The sequence below is a fragment of the Culex quinquefasciatus genome, chromosome 2 (assembly GCF_015732765.1).
Source record: "Culex quinquefasciatus strain JHB chromosome 2, VPISU_Cqui_1.0_pri_paternal, whole genome shotgun sequence".
NCBI classification, from domain to species: domain Eukaryota; kingdom Metazoa; phylum Arthropoda; class Insecta; order Diptera; family Culicidae; genus Culex; species Culex quinquefasciatus.
Genome location: NC_051862.1, coordinates 123,560,316 through 123,575,075, shown reverse-complemented (window position 1 = coordinate 123,575,075; position 14,760 = coordinate 123,560,316). Strand labels below are relative to the sequence as shown.

General features: G+C 45.4%; 2 protein-coding genes across 2 annotated transcripts; both read left to right on the top strand.

Annotated features, from left to right (window-relative positions):
• The first annotated feature begins 970 nt into the window (after positions 1-970).
• On the top strand, positions 971-5,344 carry LOC119766301. Its single transcript, XM_038250763.1, has one exon. The coding sequence runs from the start codon at positions 971-973 to the stop codon at positions 5,342-5,344; it is 4,374 nt and encodes a 1,457-aa protein (XP_038106691.1).
• A 2,799-nt stretch (positions 5,345-8,143) lies between these two features.
• On the top strand, positions 8,144-14,760 carry LOC6043205 (E3 UFM1-protein ligase 1 homolog). The gene is made up of 5 exons (XM_001857502.2): positions 8,144-8,364; positions 8,425-9,879; positions 13,699-14,160; positions 14,220-14,431; positions 14,502-14,760. The coding sequence occupies exons 1-5, from the start codon at positions 8,288-8,290 to the stop codon at positions 14,651-14,653; spliced, it is 2,358 nt and encodes a 785-aa protein (XP_001857545.2). The 5' UTR covers positions 8,144-8,287; the 3' UTR covers positions 14,654-14,760.

Below are 14,760 nucleotides of genomic sequence, written 5' to 3'. Positions count from 1 at the left end.
CATCCGTTGGGCAAGGTGCCCTGGTTTGTCCAGGTAAATACATACAGCATGTATATGTCGCACGCCGAAGCTAGACGTTGAACTCCTGCTAACACCCACTTTTCTCCAAAAATCCACCCGAACGATCGAACGTAAACAATCATCACCATCATTGACGATCATCATCGTCGATCGAGGCTCGACGACACCAATACCACCGTCGGCGACGATCACCACCAATACTGCTGCACCGAGAGAGGCCATCTTCTGGAATCATCATATGGTGTTGGACGATCACACGAATGCATTTATGCTGCTAATGCTACCTTACCTTTGATGACCATCCATACTGCGTCGGCTGCTGGCAAACCGCGATCGGCTGACTGGACATCGGCTTCATTCACCCTTTCCTAAGGTAAACTACTATAAAAAATTGTATATGTCCAGCCGAAGCCTGGGACACGTCAGTTTTATTACACCACCAATTTCACTTCTCGCACACTTTATGTTGACAACACACGAGGATTATTTACGACCGTCAACTCACTAGTGAGAAACTTGCTCATCGTTCATCTCACCGAAGAGTTGCTGCAGTGCTACCGTCACTGTACGGAACACTGTCCAGCTGGGATTTTGGAACTTTTTTGAGGCTGATTCTTTTGCAAAGGTCAGTTAAGCACGTATAATACACGTCGTATATGTCTTGCCGAAGCACTTTTTGGGTACTACAAATATTCTCCCACCATTTTGCACGATCATCTGGCACGAAATTCACGATTTGAGGACATTTTCGAGGGAACTTGGAAGTTTTTATCAACCGCTGTCACCGTTTCACCGTTGCGCGTACCTGTAGAGCAGGTGGATTGTACTTCTTGCGAAGGTAAATACATAAAAATACTCTACAGTGTATGTCTACGCCGAGGCTTAGACCGTGACGGAATACTACACCAAACCTTTTCGTGTTTTTTCGTGAACTGTGAGTTTAACTACGATGGCGCCGACAACCAAGAAGGCGTCTCCTACGCTGAAGCAGCTTGAGGCGAAGCTGAGGTCGTCCGATGAGTTGTTTCATGCGGTGTACGCGTTCGCCAGCGAGATGAACAACACGACCACGTTGAGTCAAGTGAAAGTTCGCTTGGAAAAGCTTGACGGACTTTGGGAGAAAGTCAACGATACCATTCTGGACATCGAGATGCACGAGGACTACGCCGGCACGGACGACGCGTACAGCAAGATGAGGAAGGACTGCCTACAGTGTTACTACGACACCAAGACGCTGTTGGTGGACAAAGTCAAGGAGTTGGAAACCTACCCAGAGTTGAACACGACCCAACGCGATCTCAACGTGACGCAGCATCCAATCCACGACCACGTGCGACTCCCACAAATCCAGCTGCAGAAATTTGACGGCAAGCTGGACGAATGGTTGAGTTTCCGGGACTTGTACACGTCGTTGATCCACTGGAAGAAGGATCTTCCGGACATTGAGAAGTTCCAGTACCTCAAGGGATGCCTGCTGGGCAAGCCGCGAACAATGGTCGACGGTCTCTACATGAGCGCCAAGAATTACCAGGTCGCGTGGGACATCCTGACGAAGTACTACAACGACAACAACCTGCTGAAGCGAAGTCAGGTTGAAACGCTGTTCAATCTTCCGACATTGACCGAGGAGTCGGTAACTGATATTCAAGAACTTCTGGAGGGTTTCGAACGGGCCGTTCGGACGCTCGATCAGTTTGTGAGTCCGGAAGACTACAAGGACCTGTTGTTGCTGCACCTTCTCTCTTCGAGACTTGATCCTGTCACAAAGCGAAGCTGGGAAGAAGTCACAGCGGCAAAGGCGAACAAGGAGAACAAGGAATCCAACGAGCCCAAGGAGAAAGAAACGGTCAAGGACTTGACTGATTTCCTGTACACCCGGATTAGAGTTCTTAGTTCGCTAAAAACTATGACTGCAGGAACCAAGGCGGATACCAAACCATCCAAGCAGCGGAAGGCTCCCTTCACCCGGTCAAGCTACAATGCGGTGCAGTCGCCTAGGATCAGCTGCGTAGTCTGCTCGGAGCCCCATCTGTTGTACAGATGTCCGACATTCCAAGGCATGTCAGTTGCAGCAAGGGACAAGGTGGTGCGAACGAACTCTATGTGCTTGAACTGCTTCCGGCGTGGACACCAAGCGACACAATGTACCTCACGTTTTGTCTGCCAGAACTGTTCAGCCAAGCACCACACTTTGGTTTGCTTCAAACCCAAGAGAAGCGACAGACCAAAATCAATGTCATCTGGACAGGACAACAACCGAGGTGGAAACAATGGTCCAAATGGTGGTAGTTCGTACCAAGCAGCACAGTCTTCCACGCAAACGGAAACCGTAACATCCAACGTGGCAGCACATCGTACTTCTACAGTTCTGCTGGCCACAGCTGTTGTCCTGGTGGAGGACGACGAAGGCGTCAAGTTTCCTGCTCGAGCACTGCTGGATTCGGGCTCGGAATGCAATTTCATGACAGAGCGGCTCTGTCAGCGGTTGAAGGTTCAACGGAAACGCTCGAATGTCGCGGTGTATGGCATCGGACAAGCGAACACCAAGGTCAAGCACAAAATCCAAGCTACAATCAAGTCGCGAGTGACAGGGTTCTCGCGCAGGATGGAATTTCTCCTACTACCCAAGGTAACGGCCAATCTCCCGACATCGGATGTCAGTGTGGCCGGCTGGGAATTTCCTCCGGATGTGGAATTAGCCGATCCCGCATTCTTCAACTCCAAGACGGTGGACATCGTGCTTGGAATCCACCACTTCTTTGCTTTCTTCAATTCCGGGAAGGAGCTGGAACTCGGAGTCGGTCTACCTACACTGACCGAAACGGTATTTGGATGGATTGTGACCGGAAACGTGGAGAACCAAGACTCCAATTCGGTTACCCAATGCAACGTAGCAGTTTCGTCAACCCTAGAGGAGCTGCTCACTCGGTTCTGGGCTTGCGAGGAGGTCGCAACGCCGCACAACTATTCCCCGGCAGAAACGCGATGCGAGGAGCTGTATTCGCGTACCGTCAAGAGAGGTCCTGACGGAAGGTACACGGTCTCATACCCCAAGGACGAAGACGCACTGGCACGGATGGGCGAGTCACGGGACATCGCATTCCGACGTCTTCAAGGGCTGGAACGCAGATTGGAGAAGGATCCTGATCTGCGCCGGCAATACAACCAATTCATGGAGGAATACCTGGAACTAGGACACATGCGCGAGGCTACCGACCTCGGAGAGGTCAAGCGTGTGTTCCTACCACATCACCCGGTGGTGAGGGAATCGAGTACTACGACCAAGGTGCGAGTGGTATTCGATGCGTCTTGTGCGAGCTCAACGGGAGTGTCGCTCAACGATGCCCTACTGGTGGGACCGTCGATTCAGGACGATCTACGGTCAATAATCCTACGGAGTCGGACAAAGCAGTTCATGCTCGTGTCTGACATGGAGAAAATGTTCCGACAAGTTCTAGTCACCGAGGAAGACATGAAGCTCCAAAGCATCATGTGGCGGGATGACCCCAACAAGGTGGTCAAAGTCTACGAACTTGCGACGGTCACGTATGGTACCAAGCCAGCACCTTTCCTGGCAACCCGGACGCTCAAGCAACTCGCTATGGATGAGCAAAGCCGTTTCCCGATGGCAGCCAAGGTCGCGCTCGAAGACGTCTACATGGACGACGTTTTGACCGGCGCGGACGACGAGGATCAAGCGGTGGAACTACGAACCCAACTGGACGCTCTGCTGAAGAGCGGCGGTTTTCGGCTTAGGAAGTGGGCATCCAACAGCCCTCTGGTACTGCAGGGCATACCAGACGAGAACCTAGCACTGTCAAGGACTGGCGATGTGCTCCTGGACCCAGATCCATCTGTACGGACTCTGGGATTGGTTTGGCGACCAACCACCGACGTTCTAAAGTTCCAGTTTGATCACCCAATCCCAAACCCAAACCAGCCGTGGACACGGCGGAGGATAATGTCAACGATTGCAACCCTGTTTGATCCGATCGGTTTCGTTGGTCCAGTTATCGCAGCAGCTAAAATCCTGATGCAGAAGCTGCGGACGCTGGAGGACACGAACGGCAAGAAGCTGGACTGGGATGACGAGCTTCCACCCGCAATCGTTCAGAAATGGCTGAAGTTCTATGAACAAATTCCGGTATTAAACGACCTGACATTCCCAAGATGTGTGATCATTCCCAAGGCGGTCAACATCGAGATCCATACATTTTGCGACGCTTCCCAGGATGCATACGGAGCTTGCTCGTATGTGAGAAGCGTAAACCAGGATGGAGAAGTACGCGTGGCGCTGCTTAGCTCCAAATCCAAGGTTGCTCCACTCAAATGCCAATCGATCTGCGGAGCGGAGCTGGCTGCTCTTCTGAGTGAGCAGATCTTCAAGGCAACCAAACTGGACGTCAAGTACTACTATTGGACGGATTCTACCTGTGTACTGCAGTGGTTACGGCACGTACCTACGACGTGGAACACCTTCGTCGCCAACAGGTTGGCGAAAATCCAAGCGCTGACGGAGCGCGGGGGATGGAACCACGTGCCGGGAGTCCAGAATCCTGCGGACCTCATTTCCCGAGGTGTCGCACCGGCGGATATCGCAGATCTACTGCTGTGGTGGGAAGGCCCCCCATGGCTCAAGCTATCTCCTGAACACTGGCCGTCTCAACCGGTGCTGGATCGTGACGAGGAAGCAGACCAAGAAAGACGTCACGTAGCAGCGAACCTAGCTGGCGGACAGCAGATAGATTTCCCGAGTTTCATCATCAGCAAGTTTTCCAACTACTGGAGCCTGATTCGAAGCGTAGCGTACTGGTCGAGGCTGATGAAGATCCTGCGGCACGAAGAAGGCGTAGATCAGCGAGGTCTTCCAACAGCACGGGAGCTGAAGGAAGCGGAACACACCATGATTCGTCTCGTGCAGAAGGAAGAATTCAAGGCGGAATGGCAAGCGCTGTCCAACGGCGAATCTGTAGGAAGGAACTCACCGCTGCGGTGGTTCAACCCGAAGTTAGCGGACGACAACTTGATCCGAGTCGGTGGACGTTTGGGTCACTCGCAAGAAACCGACAGCACGAAACACGATAGTTTTACCCGCTCGGCACCCGCTGACCAAGATGCTGTTCGAGGACTACCACGAACGTTTACTTCACGCGGGACCGCAGCTGATGCTCGCGACAGTTCGACTCAAGTACTGGCCGCTTGGAGGTCGAAGCGTAGCACGCCAGATCGTGCACAACTGCCAGCGTTGCTTCCGGACAACCCCGATCCAACCCCCACTGAGCTATCGTCGACCGGTAAGGACCAACCCAACAGAAATTTTTGAAATTTTTGAAATTTTTGAAATTTTTGAAATTTTTGAAATTTTTGAAATTTTTTTGAAATTTTTGAAATTTTTGAAATTTTTGAAATTTTTGAAATTTTTGAAATTTTTGAAATTTTTGAAATTTTTGGAATTTTTGAAATTTTTGAAATTTTTAAAAATTTTAAAATTTTGAAATTTTAAAATTTTAAAATTTTAAAATTTTGAAATTTTGAAATTTTGAAATTTTGAAATTTTGAAATTTTGAAATTTTGAAATTTTGAAATTTTGAAATTTTGAAATTTTGAAATTTTGAAATTTTGAAATTTTGAAATTTTTAAATTTTAAAATTTTGAAATTTTGAAATTTTGAAATTTTGAAATTTTGAAATTTTGAAATTTTGAAATTTTGAAATTTTGAAATTTTGAAATTTTGAAATTTTGAAATTTTGAAATTTTGAAATTTTGAAATTTTGAAATTTTGAAATTTTGAAATTTTGAAATTTTGAAATTTTGAAATTTTGAAATTTTGAAATTTTGAAATTTTGAAATTTTGAAATTGTTGAAATTTTTAAATTTTGAAATTTTGAAATTTTGAAATTTTGAAATTTTGAAATTTTGAAATTTTGAAATTTTGAAATTTTGAAATTGTTGAAATTTTGAAATTTTGAAATTTTTGAAATTTTTGAAATTTTTGAAATTTTTGAAATTTTTGAAATTTTTGAAATTTTTGAAATTTTTGAAATTTTTGAAATTTTTGAAATTTTTGAATTTTTTGAATTTTTTAAATTTTTTGAATTTTTTAAAATTTTTGAATTTTTTGAAATTTTTGAAATTTTTATTTTTAAAATTTTTGAAATTAGGCAAATTTTGGAAATTTTGGAAAATTTTTAAAATTTCGGAAATTTTTAAAATTTTAAAATTTTTAGATTTTTTGAAATTTTTGAAATTTTTGAAATGATTAAAGTTTTTAAAATTTTTAAAAATTTTAAAAGTTTTAAAATTTTTAAAATTTTTAAAATTTTTAGACGTAATTTTTTAAAGCTGTCATTTAACAATCCTAAAATATTTGATTGAAAAATACAATATTTCGCTCGTAAATCTGTTGGTGGTCAGTGATATCCTCGTGGATGGCGCCCAGGAGACGGTGATGACGGACAATAGAGCATTCTACGTACGTATGTATTGCGTATACGTACACGAAAATAAAGTGAGGTTAAATTTTGTCAGCCAGCAAAACCAAATGGTGCGCTAGTGTGCGTACGCGAAACGTCATAAAGCTCTATAACGGCGGACAACACCATTAACACTGGAACGCCCAACGCATGTCCAACTTACACGGACGCCCAAGCCTCCCAAAAAAGTTAGAACGGTAACTTCAACACGCCCGTTCTCGGGCATAACTCAACCAATCGGGACGATTCTTGTTCCCAGTGATTTGTAAGAATGTCTAGATGATCCTAAAATTTTGCAGAACTTGATTTGAACAAATCTGTAATTTCTGCGACCGAAAACATCGTTCCAACTTTTTTTAAACGACTGCCTCCGCGGAATTTTCGGCGAATTTTTTTTTACACGCGAAAAAAAAAGTTGGAACGATGTTTTTGATCGCAAAAATTACAGATTTGATCAAATTAAGTTCTGCAAAGGTCTAGAATCATCTAGACATCCTAACAAATCACTGGAAAGAAGAATCATCTTGATTGGTTGAGTTATGCCCGAGAACCATTGAGTTGAAGTTACCGTTCCAACTTTTTTGGAGCCTTGGGCGTTGGAATGTTAAGTTACCATCGGTTTAATCGTCGTGTGGTTCCAGTCCTGATGTTCCAGATTATCAGCCAAGCTAGGATGGGTAGCATTCATCAACTCCAGCATCCCTCAAAATTTAACCGGCAACCAGGAAGTTGTATGGTGTTTTGGTGATGTACCAGTTCCGGTTGTCCAGCAAATCAAGGCCAGAAGTCCCAGAAGATTCAAGTGACATTTCAAGACCCATGATGCCGGATGATCGCTTCATTTCTTATATCAAAATACACTGTCTCTTATTCTTACATTCATACATTCCATTTAAGACTCACCACGCCAATTTCACTAAATACGCGGTAGGGTGTTCCCTTGGTCGTTCGCTGTGAGTTGTGGATTGCCTGCTTCTCTAATGAAGGTTCGACTGAAGGGGCATGCTTATTAATTTCTCGTCGCTCCATACCCTCAGTGACGTGATGGGAGCAAGGGCGTCTATGCAAAGTGTCCCTACACCCGCTACAAATTTCCGGCGCTTGGGGAGAGAAAAGGGAATCCATTTTGTACTATGCGCCGGTTTTTGTTGCATTCCAATTCGTGCAAAAAAAACTTATGCACGTGGGTGTACAGATTACGGAGTAAAAGATGATCGAATTGTTCACCTAGCGCTCACATGTGTTTCGGGACCAAGTTGCCTGCGGGTATGGGGATCATACATACATACATACATACATTTTAAAATTTTTAAAAAAATTAATTTTTTTTTTAAATTTTTTGAAATTTTGAAATTTTTTGAAATTTTTAGTTTTTTTGAAATTTTTGAAACAGAGTTTTTGATGATGATCGCTGCAGTTTTGCCAGTTTTTTTTTCAAGACATTTTAAGGCGAATCTGCATTTGTAAACAAGCAGTCTACCCTACCGCTCGTAACAAAATTTCCAAATAAATTTAAAAAAGAAATGTATTTAGTTTCTCTGCAAAACGCTTCAATGCTGAAATTAAAATAAAACTGAGATTTTTTTTTTAATTCTTCGAAAAAGTTTTCGACCAAAAACGCCTCCTACCCTGTTTGACAGATCTTTCCCTTTTTGTTTTGCCCTCGTCTTCGTGTGATGTGGAGCTGTTTTTCCTTCTGGTGCGATTTGAGTGAGCCAACAGCTGCTGTGATTTGATCCGCAGCTTTTCCCGAATTTCCCAGTGTTGACCGAAACGAAACCCCTCTTTCCACGATGACTTCCGACTGGGACGAAATCAAGCGGCTCGCGTCCGACTTCCAGAAGGCCCAGCTGACGACCAGCTTGCAGAGGTAGGTTCCTGCGATTCTTTTGATGTGGCACTTTCACTTTTGGAATCTTCTTCCGGACAGGTTGTCGGAACGGAATTGCGTCGAGGTTGTGAGCCTGCTGATTGAGAAGGGCCTGCTGGAGGTGATTTACACGACCGATGGCAAGGAGTATTTGACGCAGGTCCATTTGAAGCAGGAGGTGCGGGACGAAATGTTCGTGCGGGGAGGCCGGGTTAATCTGGTCGATTTGTCCAAGGCGTTGAATGTGGACTTTGAGAAGGTGCAGGTCGTGGCCGAGCAGATTGTGGTGGAGGACCGGAGCGTGAAGTTCATTTTGGGTCAGCTGATTGAGCAGTTTTATATGGAGCGGGTGGCGTCGGAGATTAACGAGAAGTTGGCTCAGGTTGGGGAGATTAATGTGGCCGATTTGACGGTGCAGTATGATCTGCCGGCGGATTTCATTCTGAACAATATTATTCTGAGGCATTTGAACAAGACCATTATGGGCAAGCAGGATTCGTCGAATGCGAACATCTTCTTTACGCAATCGTACGTGGCACGGAGCAAGGCCAAGGTCCGAGGAGCCCTGGCGGCGATTACGAAGCCTACGCCGGTGTCGGCCATCTTGGCGCAGTGTGGAATCCCCGACCGGTTGTTTAATCTGCTTGTGAACGAAGTGGCTACGTTGGGAAGTGTCACGTCGAGGACTCCCGGGGCGTTGTACATTCCGCACATTTACACCAAGACCCAGGTCGAGTGGGTTCAGAACTTTTACCGCCAGAACGGCTACTTGGAGCACGATTCCGTCGCCGGACTGGGCGTCACGGACGTGAAGAACTTCATCGTAAACCAACTCCCGAACGAGAAAATTGTCCACCTGAAAAAGTGCAGCGTTGGAGAGAAGCTCATCGAGCAGGTGGCCTCCTCGCTGGAAGAGTGCATCTCAACCAGTACGTACCTAGACGTTTCCACGGTTCTCCCCTCAATCATGAGCGACGAAGATGTGGATCAACTGCTCACGATCGTCCTAACCGCTCCCATGCAGAAGCAAGTTCTCATCTTCAACAGCACAATCCTCACCACCAAGTTCGTCGAAGACATGATCAAACCGTGCTACGATATCGCCGTTGAAAACGCGAAGAAATCCGTCGACAGCGGAACCTACCAGCAGTATATGGCGGAGAAAATGATGAAGCACCAGGACGTGATTCCGGACAAGGAATCGGCGGAGAACAAGGCGGACAAACGTGACGAACGTCGCAAGAAGGCTGCGGGTGGAAAGGCCGGTGGAGGTGCGCAGGGTCGGGAAACGAAGACCAAGTCGACGAAGAAGCACGCCCGTGGACATCGTGGAAACGTGTCCGATTCGGATGAGGATTTCGGGCCTGCTGAGAAGAGTGCGGGTGGAAAGAAGGGTGCCAAGGAGGCGAGCATTGAGTTGATTACGGTGAAGGACATTTCCAAGGTGCTGCACGGAGGGTTGGAAGAGGAGGGACTGGAGGATTTGGCGAAGCAGCTGGCGCAGCATTACTATCCGTGAGTATGGGTTTGGTGTTGGGTTTTGGGTTTTGTAGATGTCAGTTTACTACTGAAAATGGTCATCGATTTTTTTTGATCGAGAGAATCACTCGTGTAGAGTCAACAGGAATACATCACAAAAGTTAGTCTTCAGGACACATAAATCCGGTCGGTTGAGAAGTTCTAAAAAAGGAACAACAGCCTAAAATCAATCAATCTTACTCAAAGGTACTGGTGTGCCATTGCGAAAAAACTTTGGCGCAGGTCGGCCAGATAATAGTACCTACGTCACTGTACAAATGGTTATATCTCTGTTCCGACAAATCGATCTTTCAAACAAAACGTGCGCTTCCCAAACGCCGACGTGATTTTTAAGTACCTAGAAATGCATAACATTTTGGAGAATAACTAGCATATTACTACTGAACGTGATGTATGACTCTAGTGGCTTTGTTCCATAGCTTACAGTTAGCATAAGCCATGTTATTGATGAGTACGAACTAATATTTGTTTGTGCAATAGTATTCAGTTATGATCGAAGTTGTCGGCTTCTATTTTTGTTACTGGTAGGTCTTCTGGTACCGCTGCGTATGTGTTGTTTAAATGCATTTGCTTTTGACCACAGCCGCTGCTTCAAATGGAGCTGGCTGTTCCCCGTCACAACGCCTTGCTGCTGCTGCGCCGCCACAACGAGTTCAAATCCCAGAGGCTGTTGTTCATGACCTGCGTCCTGCGTTTGACTATATTTGATAAGTCCGTGGACATTATTGATAACATCCGCCCCATGCTTCAGTATCTTGTGCACTGATGCCTGCAGGTAGTACATACCAGGGATATAATGCAACCAACAACTCTGCAGTTTCTCTACAATCTCCGCAAATTAGTTCGTGTTGATTTTGTTACTTGACGTCAATACTTGTAGAATTACTGAGCATCGCTCTAGCGCGTTTTCGTCGAGCCGTTGTGCAAAAAATAGATTATTTGCAATAAATATTGAAGTATTAATAATGAATATATTATACAATTTTGCTGTTTTAGCCGGGCCCGCAAAAGGCAATCGTAAAGTATTCGCAGTGTTAGACGATCCAATTCCTGAAGATCGCACCTGGTCGACATGCAGACTCATTTCTGTACGAAGTTTTTCTTGAATTTTCGTTTTTCGTTCCTCAACTAGTTTCATCTCTTTTGCATCAATATTCCACTTTTTGATCTCCAGTTTAAATGCAATGTGGAATGTAGGAAAACATACAAATCATCATTTATCTCCTCCTGAATCGTCACTGATTTCTGAGATCCTCACCAAAAAACACTTATTTATTAATCTAATGTAAATGTGTCAGTGTTACAGTGTGTAATCCCCTTTGTTGTTGGCCAAACTGCATCCGTAGACTCCTTCAAACGGCCCGGTCTTCGTGACCCGCCGTCATTCCAGCATCCCGCCGAAATGAAGGGACCGCACCGGCTCCCAGCCGGTTCTCCAGCCGATTCTCCTGCTGTACCGCTCGTCCAGCGCTGCTCGATCCACTGCTGCAGAAGTTGTACTCCTTCAGCCGCCATTTTTTTGAATGTCTTGAAGTAATGTGGAAAAGAAAATAGGGCCTGGACATAGTCCAAAAAGGGCATTAGAAAATGAATCGTTAAAAAAAACTGTCCCAAACATCAACCCCAACGCTAACCACACGATCCTTACCGATCTCAATCAATCCGACGCTCGATGCCGTCATGCCGGCCATTTTTGTAAGGCAGTGGCCGCAGCCAAGCCTTAATTACCACTCTCTCTGTTCAGGGAAAATAAATTTCCTAGTAAGTAATACCGACTAACTTTAAGCACTCGATTGCACAACCTGCACTGGACGCAGTTTCAAACTTTGTGCTACGTCTTGTTCACACTTTGTCAGCCCGTTCGCTGCGTCCTGTAGGACAGTAAAAATTAGAAAAGATTCACTTAATCGCAGATCCTCTTACAATGGTAGTCTCACAGAGGGAGAGCGAAAGAAAAAACTTGCGTGTCGTTTCGAGTCAACGTTAAAGGTAAGAACAAGATTGTCCGTCAGACCTGGACGCAAACGCAACATTTTGCGCCTGTCATCATAGCCTGCCAGTCATCGACCATTGAACAAAGCAACCCCTTTAGATTGTTCGACTGACAGTTGATAGAAAAAATAACTGGCACAGCGTTCTGCGTTCACCACTGCGTCGAACGGACAATCTTGTTCTTAGCTTAAGAATTATGTTTATTAAACTATGGTTTTGACAGGTGGTAGGGCTGTCATATCTCTCTGTCAGGCCTGACGGACAATCTTGTTCTTACCTTAATGGCTTAATGGCTACGGCTCCCGACTCATAAGCGGAAGGTTCAGGGTTCGATTCCCGACCGGTCTTCTTGAAAATTTTCGACTGTAATTTAACTTTGAATATAAACAAAAAACACATAGAATCAGGTGGGATTCGAACTCACACCTTTGGATTGGAAGTTGGATGCCGTAGCCATTCGGCTACCAAGGGATTAATACTCCTTGAGTGAATTAAACCGTAGTTGTGAAATAATGTCACAAGGTCATTTACTATATAATACGACAATCCCTTCCCCTACGATTCCCCTACACACCACACACCATTATACGGTACGGTATGTCCCCGGCTTCTTCTTCTTCCCCTGGTGGTTCTATGAAATGTGGGATCCGTTCATAGAATCTGTCTCATGCGGTTAATGCAACGCAGTAGGCCGGGCCGCTTTAATGAGTGTAATACATTCGGGGGTTCTCGAAAGTACTGCAATCATTAATAATGACAAGAAGGAACTTGAGGCGTAATCTAACCATAAGTTCTTCCCGGATGCTTTCTTCGGACTGGCTGCGCTTCTGTTCGATTAGATTATATTAGATTAGAACAAGATTGTCCGTCAGGCCTGAACGCAAACGCAAAATTTTGCGCCTGTCATCATAGCCTGCCAGTCATCGACCATTGAACAAAGCAACCCCTGCAGATTGTTCGACTGACAGTTGATGGAAAAATCGAACTGGCACAGCGTTCTGCGTTCACCACTGCGTCGAACGGACTATCTTGTTCTTAGCTTAAGGGATATTGAACTGCAGGGCTGTGCCCATTTGGACATCTTTTATAAGACCCTTGCCTTATAGTTGGTCTAAAGCCCAAATCCAAGGGTTTTTTAGTATAACTTTTGAAGTACTTTTCTAAACTTAATAATATTAACTAGGGTCTTGTGGGACCCCAAGACGGATCGAATGAGACCAAAACGGTCCAAATCGGTTCAGCCAGTCTGGAGATAAATGTGTGCATATTTTTCAGTGCACGGACTCACATCCAGACACACGCACAGACATTTGTTCAGAATTTGATTCTGAGTCAATAGATATACGTGAAGGTAGGTCTGCAAGGTCGAATAAAGAAGTTCATTTATCGAGTGATTTTATATCCTTTACTCATTGAGGTGAGGAAGGCAAAAAATTCAGATAAAATCGGGAATTCGAAGAAAACATAAAAAAACCAAAATGTTTTCATTTCAAGAGCTTTTTTTTAAGTTCTTTGTCATATGAATCATGTGTAACATAACCACCTGCACCCATTTTGGAACTGTGTCTTCAAATTTAATATATCTCAGTAAGTTTCTGACCAAACGAGGCAAAACTAATATTTTAAGCAACAGAAAATAATTTTACTAATTTGAATTTCACAAACAAGCACAGAGTTCATACTATCACTTACAAATTTGACCTCTTACATGTTTACACGAAGAGTCATCAACAAAATCATGATACAGAAACTAAGTTTAAAATAACCATGTTTTCAATCGACTTTTCTTCCCACCCACTTCAGCCAATTCAGCCGACTGGCCCTGGCCAAGGCCCACGAGCTGTACGAGATTTCGCTGCACCAAAACAACCAGAACCGGCGCCAAACGCACGCCAACCTGCAGGACAAGCTCAACAACCTGTTCAACGACATCCGCCTCTACGAGAAGGGTATCAAACTGCTCCCCGCGGACGTGCAGCCCCAGCTGGTCAAGTATCTGCTCAAATCGCTCGGGACGGACTTTTGCAACGAAATTTTCTTCTACGTCGCGGCCGAGTGCAATCTGAACAGCAACGGCACCACGCTGACCGTCGAGCAGCGCAATAAAATCGCCGCGGACTGCGGCCAGGAGTATCGGGGGGCGTTGCAGGCGCTGAACAAGGCGACCGCCAGCAGTGCCGCCGTTGATGATTTCTTGGTCGTAGCGGAAAACTCGCTCCAGGCGTGCAGCATGATACTGAAGAAGATTGACAAGAAGAAGGATAGGTAATTAACAATCAACTATAACGACGGGGAGGCTCTAATTGACGTCCCATTAATTTCAGGAACCTAATTCTTTGCCACAAGCACGGTCTGCTCGAACAGCTGGCCAACTGTTCCGATCCGGCGCTGGTGCTGCACCTGGCCGTCCTGATTCTCTTCACCATTTCCACTCAGAGTATGCTGCACGCGTCCGGACGGCACGTGTCCGCGATTCTCAGCTTCCTGCAGCCGGCACTGGCTCCGGAGCAGGCCCAAACGTTGACCACGTATCACGGTGAGTTGATTCACTGTTTGGAATAAGTTTAGAGCAATTAAATGATTTGAATTGTTTGCTTCGTCAACAGATCTTGTGCTGAAGCTGCTGAGCGTGGAGAATGCATCGGACGATAGCAGGGCGGACGCCGACGAGGTTAAGCAGCAGCTCGAGAAGCTTACGCCGACCGTTAAGGATATTGCCGGGAATTACAAGAAGGCTGGGCTGACTAGTGCGGAATAGATTGGAGGGAAATTTTTCAGTGATTTTGCATGCTTGTTGGTGGGCAAGGGTTTGCCGGATGCCTTGACTTAGGGAAATAAACGATTTTTTTCTTTGATTGCGATAAA